The 22,537-nt window shown below is 38.9% G+C and overlaps 1 protein-coding gene and 1 pseudogene across 1 annotated transcript in view; one reads left to right on the top strand and one right to left on the bottom strand.

Moving 5' to 3' along the window:
• SWAP70 (switching B cell complex subunit SWAP70) overlaps positions 1-22,537 on the bottom strand; it is an 84,884-nt gene that overhangs the window by 21,215 nt on the left and 41,132 nt on the right. Inside the window, exons 3-4 of the mRNA XM_019656256.1 lie at positions 11,688-11,861; positions 2,087-2,314 (exon numbers count right to left, since the gene is read on the bottom strand). Coding sequence (XP_019511801.1) covers positions 2,087-2,314; positions 11,688-11,861 — 402 coding nt within the window. The remainder of the gene's footprint in view (positions 1-2,086; positions 2,315-11,687; positions 11,862-22,537) is intronic.
• On the top strand, positions 12,741-13,070 carry LOC109390114 (60S ribosomal protein L30-like; annotated as a pseudogene).

Below are 22,537 nucleotides of genomic sequence, written 5' to 3' on the forward strand. Positions count from 1 at the left end.
TAGCTTCTATGTTCATACTTACTAGTCCTGTACTTCCTTCCCACATACCAGCCTCAAAGGCGTACAATTCAAATTTTTACTTCAGCAAAATTACACATTATTATAGGCCATAGCCCTTCAGGGTTGTTCAAGAACAGCTGACATTTTAATATTAAATATTAAAAGGTGCTGATAGCCTATGGTAGACTATACACAGCATTAAAGATATGATATTAGGGGCCAGCTGAGTGGCGCGATGGTTAAGAACTGGCTTGGGACACCAGAGGACCCCGGTTCGGATCCCACATATGAAGGCCAGTGACACTGCCCTCTACACTAAGATGCTGAACAACAGCTCGACCTGGAGCTGGGCTGCTGTGAGTTGCGGGAGACGGCGACTGATCTGCCTCACCCGGGAAGAGCGCAATGATGGTGCCAACTGGGCCAGTGAAGCAACATCCTCCACAACTAGACTGAAGTCTAGACTGAAGAACAAAAGGACAGCAACTTGTCTGTTCCCCTTCCCCGAATTCCCCAGTGCTGTTCCCATCCCCTAATTCCCCAATAAAAGTCTTTAAAAAAAAAAAAAGATATGATATTAGTTTGCCTGTATGTATCATTTGATTATTATGGTAAATTTTAATCATATTACTTGTGCAGTTTCCTAGCCCTTAAAAATTTAAGCAAAAGCTATCTCATACTGAAATTCATCTATAGCTCTATATCCTGCCATCCTGGGAGTCTAAAAGTCCTTTTTGACAGAGACCATGTCGCATACTTCTTTGTAGCACCAAAAACCTACACAAATCAAGTCTCAATTAATCAATGTTTATTGATGGACTCCATTAGGCAAAAAGAACAAAAACAACAATATCACCTGCTAAGCATAAAAAGGACCAAAGTGAGAAAATCCCATATCAATTATTATTCAATATAATAAAGAAATTTGAAAGATCCACTAAAAATATATATAAATTCAATTGAATAAGCATTAAGCTTCACATATGTATATCAGATGCTATATAGGTACTGAGAAAACAAACATATCTAATAAGATAAATGCAACTTTGCTATATAAAGGTATTTATTTAGCAAAATTTCTAAAATGAAGGATATTTTTCTGATTTTATAAAAATAATATAAAATCATACACAGAGCAAGCCTAATAATAATAAAGAAATAAAAAAGAAAAGAAAATTTACAGGAATCCCACAATCTAGAGCACTCACTTTAACATTCTGGTGAGAATCCTTCCAGATAGCTCTGTACATGCACATATCACATAGCATGAAAGGGGTTACAAGATATAAGGTGTTACAACAACCTGTTTTTTCCTCTGAACAATATGCCATGGGGATCTTTCACACCAGTGAGTATGGATGTACACATGACATAAAAACACTTTAAAAATACTTTTGGGCCAGCCGAGTGGCGCGATGGTTAGGGGCTGGCTTGGGATGCCAGAGGGCCCCGGTTCGGATCCCACATATGAGGGCCAGTGACACTGCCCTCCACAGCTAAAATGCTGAACAACAGCTCAACCTGGAGCTGGGCTGCCATGAGTCGCTGGCCATGGTGTAGGCTGCAACCCCTTTGGCAGTGGGTTGCCATGGGCTACCGTGTGTAGCCAGCAGCCAGCGTGAGCGGCCAGCAGCCGCAGTGAGCGGCCGTCCAGAGGCCGGCGACTGATCTGCCTCGCCCCGGAAGAGCGCAATGATGGTGCCAACTTGGGCCAGTGAAGCAACGTCCTCCACAACTAGACTGAAGAACAAAACAACAGCAACTTGTCTGTTCTCCCCTTCCCCCAATTCCCCAATAACAATCTTAAAAAAAATAAATAAAAAAAAATACTTTTGAAAATGCGATCATTTAAACAGTTCTTTCAAAATGTAACCTCCCAATGCTTACGTGTACTTCAGAAATGCACCAATAATTCTTTAAAATGAAAGCCTAATATAAGACTGGGAAAATAAGAAACTTTATTCCTGCTCTAAATCAGTGTAGAAGTCTAAATGGTTTAAACTCATCTTTGTGATGAAAATCTGTTTTCTTTTAAACATGTGAAATTTTAGAAGTGAGAAGAAATGCAGTGCTAAAGGACACTTACCTGTTTCAACACATCTAATATAAGCTCATTGAAGACTTCATTAATTGCCATAGACACCGTCTGCCGATCCATGCCTTTGCTAAACTGTCCATTTCCAATAAGCTCAATCAGCTCCCACGCAGAAAGGCCATCTTTACCGTCATCAAAGGTGATTTTATAATGTTCAAATTGTTCTTGCTGCCAACCTCCTCCCATAGCTTCTGTCAGTTTCTTAAGCAGGTATTCAATCTAGATAAAGAATTTAATAATTATTATTTCCTAGTAAAAAAAATAACTTTTTAACTTAGGTATGCATCTACATTGTTTACACTGATAAGGTCAATTTAAGAAATATTCTTTTACAGCTCCAGTAGTGGATCTTTTTAACTTAGGTATGTATCTACATTATTTACACTGATGAGGTCAATTTAAGAAATATTCTTTTACAGCTCCAATAGTGGATCTTTAAAGGATCATGATACTAGCAGGGACAAGGGTATGGATAAATGTCACTGGTTCTATATTAACCTAGAATAAGTACAGAATCAAAAACCGATAGCCCTCTAATTGTATAGTTGTATACAGAGCTAAAGCAAACTGCCCGCATCCAGTACCATACACAAACTAATTAATGTGATCTGATTACTGTCTTGGTTAAATATTTCAATATATCAGAATATTAATCTTACTGAACTAATATTCAAGCATTAAATTAAATAAGCATCTCAAAGTATGTACAAGTTACTCCCCACTTTTCAAATTTTCCATGTAAGCCAATTATTTTAAATTTCATGCTGCTTCCTCTCTTTAGAACACTGGCAATATTGCAAACAATGGTTGAATTCCTGGCCTGGGCTGGAAGAGCTTATTAAATCCTGAAACATATACCTTTGTGCAGAAAATACTGTTATTGAAATCACAGAAGTTCAATAAAACAGTGAGGCAGTAATACTGAATGAGAAATGACTATCTCTTATCTTCTGAAAAGCTTCAGTATCCTACAATGTTCTCAAACTCAACATGTCCAAACATGAATGAACCACCTCTACCTTCCAAGTGGCTTGCCTATTATTAATTTCAGTTGGGACCAACACCATTCACTACGGCAGGATCCTTGTTTTCTATTCCCTTACATCAAATCAATGACAAAATCCTACTGTTTTTACCTCCCTAGATCAGCGTTTTTCAAACTGTAGGTTAAGACCCCATATGAAATCACCTTAGGGGTCATAACCAGCATTTTCTTTAATGGAATGAAAGATATTTGAGTTCACTCATAATAAAGACAACTACTGTTTTGTGTCAAGTTTTGCTTTGTGTGTGCATGTGTCTGTGTATGCTAGGCCATGAAATAAAATGTTTACCTTCCTATAGGTTGCGGTCAAAAGAGAATGAAAAACGGTGCCCAAGATAGTTCTCAAATCTGTCTCTTTCTACTCTGTCTGCCTTTGCTCAGACCTCCCGGCTGGTACCCTGGCCTCCAGCATTGCCCCCCTGTATCAGTATTCTGCCAGAGAGATTTTTCTAAATCAAAACCTAAGCCTGTGGCCTCTCCTCTTTCAACCCTTCCCTGGGTTCCTGTCACTTCAAAGATAAAAGCCACTCTCCTGGGCACCCCTTGGTGATCAGCCCCCTGCCCACTGTCTCTAATGTGTCTTCCACAATGCCCGCGGCAGACTACTCTCCACCAATACTACCAACAGCAGCGATCAGGGGTCTCAAGCTAGTTCTGTAAAGGAATAGAGAGTAAATATTTCAGGCTCTGTGCATCTCCATTACATATTCTTCTCTGTTTGGGGCTGTTTTTTCTTTTTCTTGTTTACAACCCTTTAGAAACATAAGAGCTATTCTTAGCACATAGACAATACAAAAACAGACCATGGGCTGGATTCAGCCAGTGAGTCAGAGTTTGCCAACACTTGCCATAGGTTATAAGTAGTTTACCCACTTAACACGCTTTTTTTATGCTTCTATGCCTTCCCCTAGGTTATTCCCACTCAAAGTAAAACCAGCAGCAGCAGCAGCAACAGCACTTGGAAGCGTATGAGAAATGAAGTATCTCAGATCCCACCAAAGACCCCCAAATCAGAATCTGCCTTTGAACAAGAACCCCAGGAACTTCCATATGTACACTAAAGTTTGAGAAGCACAGCTCTAGCAAAACTGCTCTGACCAGCCCCAACCCAGGTCAGATGTTCTGTGTCACTGCACTTAGCATACTGTATTGAAATTATCTCTTTAGTCATTTGCTTCCCCACCATTTTCTGAATTCCTTATTGAAAGGACCATGTCCCACTCATCTTTGAATCTCTAGAACTCAGCACAGTACCTAGAATGTAGTAGAGCTCAATTAATATTTGCTAAACTGAAATAAAAATTAAGCTAAGCCTCGGTTTTTCTCATCTATGAAATAAGCAAAGTCACACTCATCACATGTAACTACTACAGGGATAAAAATGAAACAAATATAGAACATTTTGTACAATGCCTGGCACAGTAGGTACTCCAACTTCCCATCTGTACTGAGTGGAACAGTATTCAACCATTTTAAATTACATTTAAGAAATAACTAACGTGAAGAAGAATGCAAAATTAAATTTACCTATGATTTCCATTCCATAAAGATTATGTAAATATTTTTATAAATACTAGAGGCAAACATAGAAACAGTAAGTCTACTTGTTACAGATAGTATTGTGAATTTTTTCTTTCTCTTCTTTACACTTCCATTAACTTGGTTATAATATTGTTTGTGAAATAATATTTTAACAGAAAAAAATGCAAAACAGTAAAAACATGTTTGCAAAGAAACATACATTCAGAAAATATTACAAGGTCAAAAAATATCAAGAATTCTACTGATTTAATTTGATGAGATATCGTAAAATTCTCTAGTATGCAGACTATCTAATCCCCTAAATCTAGCATATGGTAGGTGGTCAAGAAATGTTGATTTGTTGGAGAAAAACACACTTATGTCTTTCCTTTCTCTTGTTGGACATATATCATCTACTGCTAAGCTTATCAGGTATTATTTTCTTGGCTCTTAAATAGAAGCAACAGGGATAGTGAGTAGAAGAGAGAAAAAGGAAATGGTTAAGAGGAAGAGAGAGAAAGGGAAGAGGGAAGGAAAGAATGAGACAGAAAAGAGAAGAGAGAAATAACTCAGGCAAGAAGAGATTGAAAAAAAATAAAGCGAAAAAGAAAGTAAAAAAAAGCATTAAAATAAATAATTGCCCATGGCAAAATAACTTAGAGGCCTTGAAATGAACAGAAATTCAATCTCCCTAAGGCGCCAAAAACAAGGACGGGCCCATGCTGCCTAATCACCACTTGGGGTAAAGGCAGAACAGGCACAGCTAGAAGTTTTAGTAGCACGGCCAATGTAAGCATGTGCATATGGCCACATGTACACACAGGGTGACAAAGTGGGCGTGATAAGATGGCGCGTCTGAATGACCACTTGTACTTGTACCAAGTCAGGAAATGCAGCCTCAGCTCTTCCTCACCTGCTGCTGTGAATGAACCCAAGCCCCTCACACTCCAAGCTTCAGCTCCTCTTGTATATCAGATGACCTTTTACAATGTTTGTAACTCAGAAAGTACCTATTAGCAGCAAACTCGGGTCTAGAGACAGCTTCCCAAGTTCAACAGGAACCTTTCGGAAGTTGCCGTCCCAAACCCTTCTGAGTTTGTCATCAGCACCCAGTATCTATTCAGCCTTCCCAGTGACTGTGCCAGACAACTAATCTAGATTCATTTCCGGCTGACTTTCGGCACAATCTGACACTCATAACCAAATAACTGAAGGGCCTCTCAAGTCGTTATATTGGGCCAAGGAGAGACAAACATTACCATTCTCAGCTATTCAATTATACTAAATAATAAATCACATTCTGCCGTGTTCGTGCTGCCGTGTTGGTCTTAAGCAGCCTGCATCAATTCTAAGAGCTCATTCAGTTTCAGGAAGCAGCTTACTTCCTCCTTCCAGGCAAGTTTCAACAAAAATAACAAAGAATAAACTTTTAAGATGCATGTGATTTTAGAGGCCTTTGGCTCCAAATTTTACTTAGTTAAAAGTTCTTTCCCCGTCATCATTTAAAAGAGCCTTTATTGGCTTAACAATAATTCAGGTTTTATTTCACAGAGGGTCTCTTAAAACTATTTCAGTTTTGCTATTTAATTTTTATCAAGGCAATTCTTCCAAATAAGCGCACAACAGACACATCCTGTTTTGTTCTTGGCTCTGTGGGAAATGAATACTAATGTAAAAACTATACTTTACAGACACACCTTTCCAAAAATACCATTGGACAAAAATTACAGAAACATTTCAAATGGTGACATACTATTTCTTGATTTTTGTGTGGTAAGTCACTTAAATATTTATTCAATATTCTTGATACTAATTTCTGGGTGATGGGAAACTAAGTCAAAAGTAAATTTATTTAGACCACTTATGTTATTTATATAACTACCACTGTTACTTATACAGTATTAATCAAAGCTAGAGAATAAAATCTTACTTAAAAACAGTCCAGACTTAAAATGCAAATGATCGTTATGGTAGGTAGATTATTAGAAACATAAAAAATTACTTTAAATGTATAAAGTCTAAAAACTGTAAGATTACAATTAAACTCAAGTACATAATCATGACAAATTGAGACTGTACTTCAAATTTCATTTTTATATATGTTTTCATGTTGAATTTTATTAAAATCTGTAATTCTAAATAAAACCAGTTCAAAATATAGTTTTTTAAAATGTTATTAAAGTATTTAGGAAGGAAGCAAAATCTAACAGAGAATAGCCACCTTAAGAAATATTATGACTCTAGTGTTTTCCACAAAATAGTTTGACCTTGAATTTGCAGTGCTTGGTGAAAGGCCAGGAGATGTGTTAAGAGAGCTCAATAAATACAAGGCCATATTTTAAACCTCAGGAGGCTGGTTCAGCAGCCAGAAAAAGCAATTCCTCATAAATCAGTTCCAATGATCCCTTCTTTCCCCACACAAGTACTCCTGGACACAGAGGAATAATCTGTAAAACTAACTCTAATTCTACTTCTAACTAGAAGAAATGGAGGGAATTAAGAATGTCAAAACATAGAGTAAGTCCAAACAATAACATGACAAGGTATGCTGCCTGGTTACTCTATGAAGTCAAAGAAGGGCTGCTCCCTTCTCAAATGAGATTAATTTGTCTGGAAAGAGTACCAAGACATTCCTTTCGGCCTGCAAAAATAAAGGTAAACGTGGAGTCTTGGCTGGGCTCTGGGGTGCAGAAAGGATAGTCATGGTATACATCAAAGTTCATGTGGGTCCCAATTATTCAGGCCACTTGGAGCAGAAATCTTTTGGGTTTCTTAGGCACAGCAGTCAGAAAGCTGATGCTAACTGGCTCCCTTCACAGTCTGTGGCTCAGTGATCATTTAAAGCCAAAGACAAGTCCTTCACATCAAGCAAGTGCTGCCTCGAGGAAGAAGGTAAGTCTCCTTACTCATTAACTTCTAATTCTGAAATCAGAACAAGGTCACTTTCAAGTCCAACACAAGTATTTTAGTAAAGGAAAGAACCAAAACATCACAGGTAGGAGACCCACCCCTCCTCCGGTTCCAAAGAAAACACAAATAAATTTGGAAAACTGAGTGTAACTTCGAAAGGTCTTAAAAGACGATACTGGAAATTTTATTAGCATAATTCTTCTAGGCAGCAGCTATGTTTTTAAACTAAAAAGCAGCTATGTATATATTTAAAAATATATACCATTGGTATATCTCTTTCTACTCTTACCAGTATTCCATTCCCTTCTATGTCTCTATATTAAGCTAGACAATTTTCATGGACAAAAATTCCATAGCTCATTTTTTTTATTTCCCCTTTAACATACATGCACAATTACATCATTATGGTTATTAAGCATTAAGAAACTGTTCCCGCCACTGCAGGGGCACTGCCTTCTCCTTGGTTACCAATGACCACCTAATTGTTAAATCCAAGAGCAACTTCTCACTCATCACTCTCACTTTTCTGTAGCATCGAACGCCAGTAACTACTTTTCTGGCTTCTTAGAACTTTTTCTTCCTTTGGCACCCGTGACTCAACATCCTCCCAGTTCTCTTCCTACCTCACAGGATTTTCAATTCAGCTTTCTGTACCAGATCGACTTCCTCTTCCTGCTATAGAAACAATCCTGAGGTTCTGTCCTCAGTCTCATTTCTCCCACTGCAGCCTCTTCCTATCTGATCTAACCTATTCCCATGGCTTCCCTATCTCTGTCTCCAGCCCTGATCTCTCATGAGCTCTAGATGTACACTTCAGCTGAATCCAGGACAGCTCCCCAAGGATGTTCCAGCTAAAATGCCAAATATACCAAACCCACCATTATGCATTGTATCCCCAATTTGTTCGCTGTCCTCTCATTCATTTATACACGTGTGTGCATGCACACACCATTTACCATGGAACCAAACACTGTGTTAAATGCTTCACGTACATCAACTATTTCAGTCCTCACAAGGGTTCTGTGAAGAAAGTAGTTATCCCCATTTTAATGATGGGGAAACCCAAGCAGAGATTAAGTCATTTATTTAAGGTCACATAGCCAAAAAGAGGTAGAATCAGGATTCAAACCAGGCAGTCTGATTTCAAAGACCATGCTTTAATTACACTCAGGCCTGATCGCTCCCAATCGCTCAGGCCTGAAACTTACCTAGATTTCTGCACAGCAAGGCATTATGAGCTTGGTCCTGTGATCTCCAGGTCCCTCCTATCTGGCCTTCTATTCCATGCTCACTGACACTACTTCAGTCCTCAATACCACTTACCTTTTCTTAATTTCCCACCTCTCATCTCTCTATGTTTCATCTATTTACCTGTCACTCTCTTGCTCAAAAATCATCAGTGGCTCATAGCTCCCCGCTGCCTACAGGATAAATTCAAAATTCTTTCTAGCCTCATCTACCACCACTCTTCTTCACAGCCATCATGTTTCAGTTAGAAAGGATATGGGTCATTCTTTTTTACTCTGCCCAGCATCTAACCCCCTTCTTACGTCTAGGGAATTCTCCACCTCCAATGTTGGAGCTGAAGTGCAAATGTACCCTTTCTGAGCCTCCTTTGCAGCTAGCTTATGGCACCTGACCTAAGCCATACCAATCAGATGCATCATCCAGACTGTGAATTGGGAAGTGGGCAACAAAGAGAACTCTCCCTGGTATACCGCGGGAACAGTTGCAGGAAGGTCTGAACCCCCAGTGCGCGGGGCCAGAGGTGTTTCATGGCACAAATGCAACACCTACCCTCTGGTGGCAGCAGCATTTTCCCTGTGCTTCCTCACTGGTGTGACCACTATTGTTCCAGGCTGCATAGCCTCCACGCCTGGTTTTTCAGCCATCATGGTGACTCTGTGAACTACCCAACATCTTTTTTAAAAATCCCTTCTGGCTTAAATCAGCCAGTCCCAATGTTTCCAAGTAAGCATTCTTCACTCATCTCAAAACATGCCGTTTGCTTTAGTGCCTCATATAACCTTGTCCACTGTTTCTTCCATCCAGAATTCTCTTCTGCCTTCTCCATTAGTCAAAACTCTTCCATTTTTTAAGACCCAGCACAAGAGCTACTTTCCCCATATTAAATATAATAGCTAACACTTAATGCGCACTGTTTCAGAGCCAGGCATTCTTCTCATTTGGTTTTCACAAGAACAGCAGGAGGCAAATATTAACACTAGCCCTATTTTACAGTTGAGGAAAGTGCAACAAAAACAAATTAAGTAAATTGTCCAACATCACACATCTAATGAACAGTGATGGAGCCAGAATTCAAATCTAGGAAATCTGACTCCAGACCCCTGCTCTTAACCAGGAAACAGCAAATTATAACCCATGAGTCAAATCTAGCCCAGCAACCAAATCTGGCTCACAGCATGTTTTCACACACCCATGATCTAAGAAGAGATTTTATATTTTTAAGTGGTTGGGAATTATAAAAATCAAAGGAATACTATTTCATAACCCATCATGAAAATTATATTAAATTCAAATTTCAACATCTATTTTATTGAAACGCAGCAACATACTGTCTGTGGCCACTTTCATGCTGTAACAGCAGAGTTGAGTAGCTGCAACAAAGACAGTATGGACCAAAAAGCCCACAAAGCCTCAAATACTTACTGTCTGACCCTTTACTGAAAAAGCTTAAGACCCTGCTTTTAACCACTACATTATATTGCCTTTCTTAAAAAACCTTCCCTGATCCCTTACTTCCTCAAAGCTGGTATAAATCTTTCCCTTCTCTGTAATTGCACGGCATTTGCATCTCTCTTATAATAGGTAGTCTATTTTACTTTGAATTACACTTGACTTATATTGTTTTTCCTCCAGCAGACTGCAAATTCCTTGAAGGCAGGAAGTAATCTTTCTCACTTTGTATTCCTCTTGGTGCCGCACTTATTGTTGGCAGTCAATAAACGTTTGCTGATTTTACATAAAATATTGTAGTGTGAACTTTTTAAAAATGATTTTCCTAACATGAACGTGAATCATAGAAATCACAGACGAGATTCCATATCGGCAGGATGGGTAATAATGGGTAATAATGGGCACCCTCAACCACTATTGGTAGGTGTTTAAATTGGTAGTCTTTCTGAAGGGCAATTCTGCCTTGTTCATCTAATACCTTGAAAGTATGCATTTCTTAGGACTCCGAATTCCACAGCTGGAAATTTATCCTCAGGGAATATGCAGACTAGTGTGCAAAAACGCATGCAATAGTAGTCACAGGTGTTAACATATTTACTGAGTACATATTACATGCTGGGCCCTGAGCTAAGTCCTTTAAATGAAAAATCTCACGCGCCTTAGAGTTAATATTATCATGAGCTGTATTTTACAAATGAGGAAATTAAAACCCAAGAGATTAAATAATTTGTCCAAGGACAAAGGATTACAGACTTTTTTTTAAGGGGAGGACTACAGCGGATTTTAATTTTGCATATTATGAGGCTTCTCTAAATTTACTATTGTAATAAGCATGTATTACATGTATAATTTTTTAGGGCAGTAAAACAGCACAAAAATCTTACTCCTCTATTTGTTTTCCTTTGGAAGCTTGGGGGCGGGGGGAAAGCAAAACAAAACAAGCAAATGTCCTTTTTCATTTACTTTGGAAAGTACAGTAAAAAGTCACCACCATGGACTTTGAAACAAGGACAGTATTTCCTCACATAAAATAGCCTGGAGAACATTCTGAATCCTATGTGTTTCCCATATAGCATCGCTCAGCCAGTTCATACGGTTTTGTCAATAGACAAGTAGACAGAAAATTATGTTGTGACTTGTACTGAATAAATACTCTTTGGATATGAAGATAAATTCATCTATAATTACAGCAATTTAGAGAGGAAGAGTCCCACCCTGTCTGCAAATCCCCAGAGGTATTACATGACCCCAAAGCACTAAGTTCTGGACTTTTGGGGATTCAAGCTGTTTTGCCTCTGATTCAAAAAGACTAGTCCAGGATCTCCTTCCATAGCTACACTGATTAACAGAAATACTTCCAAGCTAGGTCTGTTAAATGATAAGGTGACCATGTAAAAAGTTCCCAGAGCCACACCTTACCTCTTCTGGCACAATAATTAATGGGTACTTGTCCTCAGATAAAAAGTTGAAAATAACCCATACTTTAAATGAATCTTCTTCTGTAATGAGCAGGGGACTCTTTGTGAGGTTTTTTTTGACACAGAGGGTCCAACACATCCTATTGAATTCAATCTTGTCAAAGTTGTCTTGGACCTAAAAAAGAATGAGGAAAAATTCCAATGAACCAGTCCAAAATAAGCAGTATAATATAAGTAGACAAAGCCTACTACAGGCCTCCATTTTAATCAACCCAATTAACCAACAGCCATTTTCTAAGTATATGCTTAGGTACTACTCTTTCAAAGGTCCGATTAAGGATGTTATATTTAGCATGACACTGAAGCAACATCTGTTCTCATCACTCACTTGGCACATAAAATACTGACTTGTCCAATAGTTACTTTTTCATATGTATACATTATCTTCTAAACAGACTACCAATCCTGATATAGAGGAGTTGAGAATGTCAAATTACTCAAGATGAGCCAAATATAGATATCTTTATCTATACAGTCAAAGAAGATACTTTCTTTTGGGGAAAACTATTTAACTGAAATTCTAAAAGACAGCCCTGCCATTCAGTCATTCAATCATGCATTTAACATTCCCACAACATCTACTATGAGCCAAGTACTATGCTACAAATTCAGGATATAAAGACGAAGAAGAACTTGGGTCTCTGCTCTTAAAATATTCAGTTTATTAGGGAAAACAGATATGCAAATAGATAAATTTTAATATAACATGGTGTATAATTCAATAGTTTTTCACTAATTTAACAAATAGAATTTAGATAGTAATTATTATCAGCTAGGGACAATGTAAAGATACTTAATATAATACTAGCCCATGTCTCCGAGAAATGTCAAAACAATTACAATACAGTGTAATAAACACTAGACTAGAGATAAGCAGACGGTTCTGTGGAAACACAGGAACTAACCCAATCCTAACAACTGGGGGAAGAGATCTTGGTGGCGGCTCTTGGCTGGGGCTGTCCTGCACCTAAGAGAGGAAGATGGTGTCCACAAGATGAAAAAGTCGCTGGAGTCAATCAGCTCTAGGCTCCAACATGTTATGAAAAGTGGAAAAGTATATGCTGGGGTACAAGCAGACTCTAAAAATGATCAGACAAGGCAAAGTGAAACTGTTCATCCTCGCCAACAACTGCCCAGCCTGGAGGAAATCTGCAACAGAGTGCTATGCCATGTTGGCCAGGACTGGTGTCCATCACTACAGTGGCAATGATTTTGAATTGGGCACAACATATGGAAATACTACAGGGAGTGCACACTGGCTATCATTGATCCTGGTGATTCTGGTATCATTAGCAGCCTGCCAGAACAGACTGGTGAAAAGTAAATCAAGTAAAATTTTTCCTTAATAAAACTGGCCAGAGCTTGCTTTAAAAAAAAATATTTTTTTTAATAAATATAAGAATTGGGGGAAGACTGGCAGAAAGAATGACTAACAGAGCTGTGTCCATCAAGAGTCAAACAGTTCAAGAATGGAATAGAGTGTCCCAAGCAGAACAGAAGGTGAGAACACCCAGAGGTGGAGACAATCATGGTCAGTTTTGAAGAACTGCATAGGAAGCTTAATGTGAATGGGGCACCTGGTGCTAGAGGGTGGAATGAGTTAAGGCTCTTCATAAGTGCAAATAACAGAAACAGCCTTGAGTTCCTTTAAACAGAAAAGAAATTTATTGGGAAAACGAGTAACCTCAAAGATCCAACACAAGCCCTGGAAAATCTAGGCCCTGAAACTCAGCAGTCACCAAGCTAGGCAGTCAGAACTGTGACTGAAACTACTCATGGGAACAGCGTGGTGGAGATACCACTGCCAGCGTAACATGAGGCCACCACTATTGCCACTGACCCAGCTGCAGATTCAAAGTTCCATTGGCTGAGTCTGGGTCACATCCCTTCACTCTAGCTGCCAGGGAACAGGGAAAATGAGTATCTGAACTTTTCAATATCTGAGATGTAAGGCAGGTCCTGTCCTTCACCAAGAAGCTGTGGAATTTTCCAAATATAAAAAAAGAGTTCAGCTACTGGACAGACAAGAAAATTACAAATGTCCACTGCATGGGGCCCAGTGAAAGATGAGGCTAGAGAGGTAGGTGAAGACCAGATCATGAAGAACCTTATAATTCATTAGGATTTATTTGTATTGAAAGAGTAGAAAAGAGCAACATACACAACCTTCATTTTTTTTTTTAAGATTTTTATGGGGGAATTGGGGGGATGGGAACAGTGCTGGGGAATTGGGGGAAGGGGAACAGACAAGTTGCTGTCCTTTTGTTCTTCAGTCTAGTTATGGAGGACGTTGCTTCACTGGCCCAAGTTGGCACCATCATTGCGCTCTTCCCGGGCGAGGCAGATCAGTTGCTGGCTTCTGGATGGCTGCTCACTGCGGCTGCTGGCCGCTCACGCTGGCTGCTGGCTGCTCACACTGGCTGCTGGCTACACCCGGTAGCCCATGGCAACCCACTGCCACAGGGGCTGCAGCCTACACCATCGCCGGCGACTCACAGCAGCCCAGCTCCAGGTTGAGCTGTTGTTCAGCATCTTAGCTATGGAGGGCAGTGTCACTGGCCCTCATATGTGGGATCCGAACAGGGGCCCTCTGGCATCCCAAACCAGTTCTTAACCATCACGCCACTCGGCCGGCCCCACAACCTTCATTTTAAAAGCCATTCTGGGACAATATGGAAGAGGCAGGACAATATGGGCAAAAGGCATTTCTTTTTAGAGAAATATAAACAAAGTATTGTGTGTACTGTAAGGAAGAAGTCACTAGCTGGCTGCAAGAAGTTTCTCTTGATCGCTAACTAGAATTTGTGGTTTGTAAACCAGTTTGCTGGAGTGGAAAGAGAGCCTTTGTGCTCTGCCTTCAGCACCCTTTCACAGTGTAGCACCATATCCCACACCCCTATCATACACAATTGACCCCATGAAGGGAAACCAGTAGCTGCTGTTACAGCTTCTCTTTTTTCTTTTTCTTTAACACCATTTATTGAGGACTTAGTATCTGCTCATCATTTTATATGCAGTTTCTCACTTAAACTTCATATTAGTCCTGTAAGGTTAAATACTGTCCCTATTTAACAGATCAGGAAATAGAGGTTCAGGAAAATGGAGTCCAAGTTCACATGGCTAGTAAATATCAAAACCATCAGAGTTCAAATGCTGTTTTTCTCCACTATGCCAAACTGCTATATGATGAAAAGCATCTCTACAGGATTAGTTTCAAAGGCCATCACCATCAATGCCACCCACCCACAATCCTAAAAAACACTAAGTGGAAGATATGCCCCCCCCCCGGGGAAATGACATATGCACAAAAGCACATAGCCTTGCTCTGAGGAACAAGAAGTGATTCTGTGTGGATTATGTGGTGAATTATAGGGTTCCTGAGAGAGAGTGGCCAGATTTATGGCTGGAAAAGCAAACACAGACCAAATCACAAAGAGCTTTATAATGTTTTAAAAATAGCCTACAGGAAACCCCCAACTGAAGGCTTTTGGAGCAGAGACTGAGCGGGTCATCTGCAGTCCCGGTCAGCACTCTGTAGAAAAGATGGTATTTGAGGCAGACCTTAAAGTATATTGAAAGTGCAAGGTAAAGTATTCCAAAGGACAGAAAAAGAGATGGCATGAGCAAAGGCATGGCAGGAGCAGCACACCAAGGACATTTGGGGAATAGTCACAGTGTGAAGGAAACAAAAACAAGGGGAAAAAGAAACAAAGTTTCAATTATGGGTATCTTCAACTTGAAGTTCTGGTAAGACATGTAGATGGAGGTGTCCAAAGACAACCAAAGACTTGAAACCGTAACCTAAGAGCAGAGGAAGATTTGTGAATTAACTGCATGTCAAAGACAACTGAAACCATGAGATCACTGAGAGAGAACACAAAGTGAGAAAAGAGATGAGATCAGAAACAGAACCTCAAGGGATATGTACATTTGCAAACTGACAGGAGGAAGAGGAATTAAGATGACTGAAAAAGCACTCAAAGTGGTAGAAGAACCACAAAGAATGAGAATTGAATGAGGAAAAAGTTAAGAAGAAGGTTTAACCAATAGTGCCAAATGCTACAAAGAGATTAGGGAGAAGTTTAAGAAAAGACCACCGGTTTTGCACCTCAGTGGTCAGTAGTTACCTTCAAGACAACTAAGAAGTTTGGGTAAAAGTCAAATTACAGTGGGATCAGGAACCAAGCATATTCTCCATAAATTAGTTTTCCCAGGAAATTAGCTTTTATCCAAGTTCACTGTATCTTACTTAATTTTAATAAGCTGTTTGGATCATTCCTTCTCTAAAAGCTAATCCACTATTATTTAGTTTAATCATGCCCAAAGTTAAAAGCATATTAAATGATGGCATTCATACCTTTTTTAAAAGTACAAAATCGTGGGGCCGGCCAAGTGGCTCATTGGTTAAAAGTTGGCTTGGGAGCGCAAGCTCTGAGCAGCAGGGCTGCCACTTCTGATCCCACATGGGCCAGTGACGCTGTGCCCTCTACAGCTAAGATGGTGAACAACAGCTCAACCTGGAGCTAGGCTGCCATGTGTAGCCGGCTACAACGTAGGCTGTAGTGGGGCCACAGTGGGCTGCCTAAGCTACTGTGAGTGGCCGGCAACCTGTGTGAGCTGCCGTGAGCCACCATGAGCGGCCATCCAATGGCCAGCGACCGACTGCCTCAGTCGGGAAGAGCGCTATGATCACAATACCAACATGGGCCAGTGAAGCAGAGTCCTCCACAACTAGACTGAAGAACAAAAAGGACTGCTACTTGTCTGTTCCCCTTCCCCAATTCCCCAATAAAATCTTTAAAAACAAAAAAAAGTACAAAATCAGATTATATATGAAAAAGCCACAGCTAACATCATACTCAACAGTGAAAAACTGAAAGCTTTTCCTCTAAGATCAAGAACAAGGCAATAATGAACACTCTCACCACTTCTATTCAACATTGTACTGAAAGTCCTAGCCAGAGCAATTAGGCAATCAATCAATCAAATCAAATCAAATCAAATGCATCCAAATTGGAAAGAAATTAACTGTTTGCAGGTGACATGTCTTTCTTATATGCAGAAAACTCTAGAGTCCACAAACAAACTGTTAGAACTAATAAACAAATTTAGCAAAGTTGCAGGATACAAAATCAATACTCAAAAAACAGTTGTGTTTCTGTACACTAATAATAAACAACGTGAAAAAAAAATTAAGAAAACAATCCCATTTACAACAGCATAAAAATGAATAAAGTACTTAGGAAAAAAACTTAAAAGAGGCACAAGACTTGTACATTGAAAACTATAAGACATTACTGAAAAAAATTAAAGATGTCACAAATAAATGGAAAGACATTCCATGTTCATGGATTATAAGACTTAATAGTGTTAAAATGTTCATGCTACCCAAAGCAAGATACAGATTCAATGCAATTCCTATCAAAATCCCAATGGCATTTTTCTTTTGCAGAAACAGAAGACATCATCCTAAAATTCATATGGAATCTCAAAGGACCATGAATGGCCAAAACAATCTTGAAAAGGACAAAGCTAGAGGCCGTACATTTCCTAATTTCAAAACATATTACCAAACAAACAAAGCCCATATTATAAAGCTACAGTAATTAAAACAATATGGTACTGGCATAAAGATAGACATATAGACCAATAAAATAGAACAGACAGTCCAGAAATAAACTCTCACATATATGGTCAAATGATCTTTAACAAGAGTGCCAAGACTACACAATGAGGAAAGGATAGTCTCCTCAACAAATTGTGTTGGGAAAACTGAATATCCACATTCAATAGAATGAAGATGTCTCCTTATCTTACACCATATACAAAAATTAACTCAATGGAGTAAAGATCTAAATGTAAGACCTGAAACAATGAAACTCCTAGGAGAAAACACAGGGGAAAAGCTTCATGACATTAGAATGGGCAGTTTCTTAGGCGACACTAAAAGCACTGGCAACAAAAGCAAAAACAGACAAATGAAGCTACATCAAACTTAACAACTTTTGCACACAAAGAAACAATCAATAGAATTAAACAATGGTGAACCAGTCCCTGCTGCCATCAGAGAACTTATTGGGGAATCAGATGTCAAACAATACAGCAACAGCACAACTACCTACCTGTATGATGAAAACTGTGCTAACCGCTATGAAGGAAAAGCACAAGATGCTGTGATATTACAGGAAAGCTGGTTACTTCTGGAAGGGTGGGGTGCTACCTGGAGAAACCTCTCTGAGGAAGTGACAATCAAGCTAAGCCCTAAAGAATGAACAGAAATTAGCTGCATGTTATGGGTAGAGGAAGCCTTTCATCAGGGAAGCAGCATGTCCAAAGGCTCTGTGGCAGGAGGAGTCTTCGTAATTAAAGAACAGAGAGAAGGCCAACATGGCTGCACTGAAGTGAACAAGAAGGGGAAAGGGAGAAGTGGAGGCTGGAGAGGCTGGCAAAGGCCAAATCGAACACAGCCCTGAAGGCCATAACATGGATGTCGGACTTTAATAGAGATGATCTCTAAGCCAATTATAACTATAAAAGATCTAGAAATCTATGACTCCATACTCCATCTCATCTAAGATTACAAGCTTCTCCCAAATCCCAGTTTATATCACACACATTAAATTGATAGTCTCCTATCTTTTGGAAAACTAAAAACTGGCTGCCAGTGATCTCAAGGTGTCCAACTGAAAGATAAAATTTCCTAGAAAGAAATGTGTAGAGTTGTTCTTATTTTTAACATATATTGGCTTTTCACCAAAATTCATACGTATGAATAAGATAACTATTCTTTTTTTTTATTTCCAACCATAGCCTATATTACTTTTACGATAAAGAAAACTACTTTAAAAACAATATTTCCCATTAACCATCAGGGAGATATAAATCAAAACACAGTAAGACATCAAACTTCACACCCACAAGGATGGGTATAATCAAAGAAAAAAAAGGGCCAGCCAAGTGGCTCGTTGGTTAAGAGTTGGCTTGGGAGCGCAAGCACTGAGCAGCAGGGCCGCCAGTTCAGATCCCACATGGGCCAGTGACGCTGACCTCTACAGCTAAGATGGTGAACAATAGCTCAACCTGGAGCTGGGCTGCTGTGAGTCGCTGGCGACGGCGTAGGCTGCAGCAGGGCTGCAGTGGGCTGCCATAAGCTACAGTGAGTGGCGGGCAGCCAGCGTGAGCAGTCAGCAGCCAGCGAGAGCTGCCGTGAGCGGCAGTCCAATAGCCGGGGACCAACCTGCCTCACCTGGGAAGAGCGCAATGATAATACCAACATGGGCCAGTGAAGCGACGTCCTCTACAACTAGACTGAAGAACAAAAGGACAGCAACTTGTCTGTTCCTCTTTCCTGATTCCCCAATGCTGTTCCCTCCCCCATTTCCCCAATAAAATCTTAAAAAAAAAAAAGAAAGAAAATAACAAGCGCTGGTGAGAATATGAAGAAATTAGAAAATGCTCTTACATTGCTGGTAGGAAAGTAAAATGCACAGCTGCTTTGGAAAACAGTTTGGCAGTTCCTCAAAAGGTTAAACATAGAGTTGCCCATAGAGTTGCCATATGCCCCAACAATCTTATTCCTAGGTATATGCCCAAGAGAACTGAAAATATACATCTACACAAAAACTTGAACATGAATGCTCAGAGCAGCCAATTTATAATAACCAAAAAGTGGAAACAACTCAAATGTCCATCACCTGATGAATATGCAAACAAAATGTGGTATACCCATAATGGAATATTATGCAGTCATAAAAAGGAACAAATCAGCATTACATGCTACAACATGGACGAACCTTGAAAACATGCTAAGTGACATAAGGCAGACACCAAAGGCCTCATATTACATATTTCCACTCATATTGTGTGAGTCCAGAGTAGGCAAATCCAGAGAGACAGAAAGTAGTTGCCTAGAGGTTACCTAGAGCTATGGGAGAGGAGAGAGTGAGTGCTAATGGGGACAGCTTTTTTGAGGGAGGGCGATGAAAATATTTCAAAATTGATTATGGTGATGGTTGCCCAAAAAAGTGACTATACTAAACAAAACAGTGACTATACTAAAAACCAGTGAATTATACACTATAAACACTTAAACTGTATGGTATATGAATTATATCTCAATAAAGCTGTTATTTTAAACACCAGTATTTCTTTAAACTACATCACTCAGATTTATATTTGTATTTCAGTGGCATAAAGCCGTCATCCATAGTTCTCAACATAGAACCTCTGTATTCACTCAGAAGTTTTTAGTCCTGTACAACTTCACAAATACGATGAACATGTAGAGTCCAACTAGGCCATTCTGCCAAATTAACACTATATAACTTTCAAGTAACAATGAAAGAAAAAATAACACAGGCTAAAGGACAATAAGAACCATGCAAAAGTATGGTTTGGGGTATTTAAGAGCAGTACCACTTCCTATTAAATAACAGTTGTTAGGCAAACATTTGAAGACATTTTGAGTGAAGGCATATCCATTCAACTAACAGAAATTTGAAACCTCATTTTATGGAAGAACTACAACTGACATGTGAACAGCAAGCATCTGGTAAGAAAGTATAAATGTCAACCTAGGAAAACTGAATGCAAGGCTGCTAGCCGCTAGAGAAGGGACATTATACTGAACTGAAATATTTCTCTTTGTGTGTTTATCTTTTATGTGAATGTATGTTTCCAAAAAGACCAAAAAAAGGATTATGTTAGAAAGCAACAGATTCTCCAATTAGGATTTAGCATATTGTCAATGGATTATTGGTTTTAATCATAGCCCAGACCTACCTTTAATATGTAGAATCGGGGAAAAGAACTGACAGTGATTCAGACCAAAAAGCCTAATAGGTAATTAAGTCTCATGAAAGAACTAGACTGCCTCATAAACATGCTGAAGCAGAACTAGTTTTTGATGTAGTCTATTGGAGCTCAATAGTAAAAAGCTAGCAATATACCACTTTCTTCAACCATTCACTGTCCAGTAATCCAGGAATAGTATCTCTCTGCCAAAATTAAAAAATCTTCCTAGATGTTTACAGAATTCCATTCTTCACTAACGAAGGAATTTAACAAACAATCAAAGAAAAAAGTTTAATATTCAGAGGGGCGGCAAAATATTTAATACAAGAACAGATATATTAATTATTTAAAGTCTCAGGAAAGCTGAAAATAAATTGTCAGTGTGAAGAACAGGAATGATTATCCTTAAGGAAGCAAATATAGAAAACAAATGGAAAAATTACTTTTTGGAAAGTGAGTTTCAATATAATTTATGTCTTGATCCCAACCCCTTTAGAATACTTCTCCTAGGCAAAGAAAAAAAGCCACTAAAATAACTTGCGGGAAAATGACCAAAATGAACACTAAGGAACACCAGATACTGATGAAAAGAATCATCTTAGAACACCTGAGAGAAAACCTAAGAGAACTAGACGGAGGCTGAGCTAATTTGAGATTATCAGAATGGCTCCACCCTACCCTACGTATCCAATAACTGGGAAAACATAATGATTCTGGAAGGGAGTAATTAATCCCTCAGCAGTACAGTTAAAAGGACACTGGTCCAGAAGTTAAATGGCTTAGGTTCAAAGTCTATCTACCCCTTATTAGCTAGGCAACCTTATGCTGTTTCCTCCTGAGTTAAATGGAGAGAAGAATTCCAAGTATGCATTGCAGGATTAATATAAGGATCAAATGAGACAGTGTATATATAGAATCACATCTTGCAAATGTTTGATCATTATTTTACATTTTCTTTGCATAACTGATGACAATCTCTAAGTTTTGTGTTAACATTCTTCAGCCACTATGGGCATTTTTTTCAACCAAGTTTCAAAACAAAGCACTAATCTTTGCTCAATTTAAACCCACACCACGGAAACCTTGGCAGCTTTATATGGATTGAAGGACTGGCAAAATTCCCCTCCAGGTGGCTAAGCAACAATAAACAAGGGCTCACTGTTTCATTACATCCTCACTCGCTCCGTGAATAAGTTTTTCTCCAAATTTAGTGGCTAATTTTGGACTGCTATATTTTCTCCCCAGTTACAAAACTTCAAAATACCTAAATACTAAAATAAGGAACATGTTAAAACTTAAAATTGAAGATGTTTAAAGAAAGTTACACCACGGAAAACAAAATGCAGTACTAGGGTACGGCACTTCAAGATATTAAACCATGTTTTTTTATCCACTGGCCCAGCCCACACAAATTCTAGCACTGAAAAACAAAGTAATTTCCAGATTTCTGAGAATTTCCCAGCACATTCTATATTTTAATAACACATAATTCGGCTTATTGTCTTTAATTTTTAAGATTAACACATGTACACAGCAGATCCTCTAATACTTGCAGACCATGACACATTTACACATAATACAATATAGGACATAAATGAGCTACCTGATCAATGAACAGAACAGCAGTCAAAAAAGCTCAACAAGCTGATGGCTGGCAGAGGGGTGGGGGTGTTGGGGAGCTGAATGAAAAAGGTGAAGGGATTAAGAAATACAAATTGGTGGTTACAAAATAGTCATGGGAATATAAAGTACAGCATAGGGAATACAGTCAATAATGTTGCAACAACTATGTATAGTGCCAGGTGAGTGCTAATCAGGGGGATCATTGTATAAATTATACACAGGGACCAAAAAAAAGGTATACACATATTAAGAAAGAAAAAAACTGTATTAAAATTGTAATACTGAATATATACTGATAACAAAAGATGAATACAAGTCACGTTTGACTTCTGCAATTACAAGAGGTGCTCAAAGTGGTTACCATCAGAGTAATTT

The sequence above is a fragment of the Hipposideros armiger genome, unplaced genomic scaffold (assembly GCF_001890085.2).
Source record: "Hipposideros armiger isolate ML-2016 unplaced genomic scaffold, ASM189008v1 scaffold_256, whole genome shotgun sequence".
Lineage (NCBI taxonomy): Eukaryota > Metazoa > Chordata > Mammalia > Chiroptera > Hipposideridae > Hipposideros > Hipposideros armiger.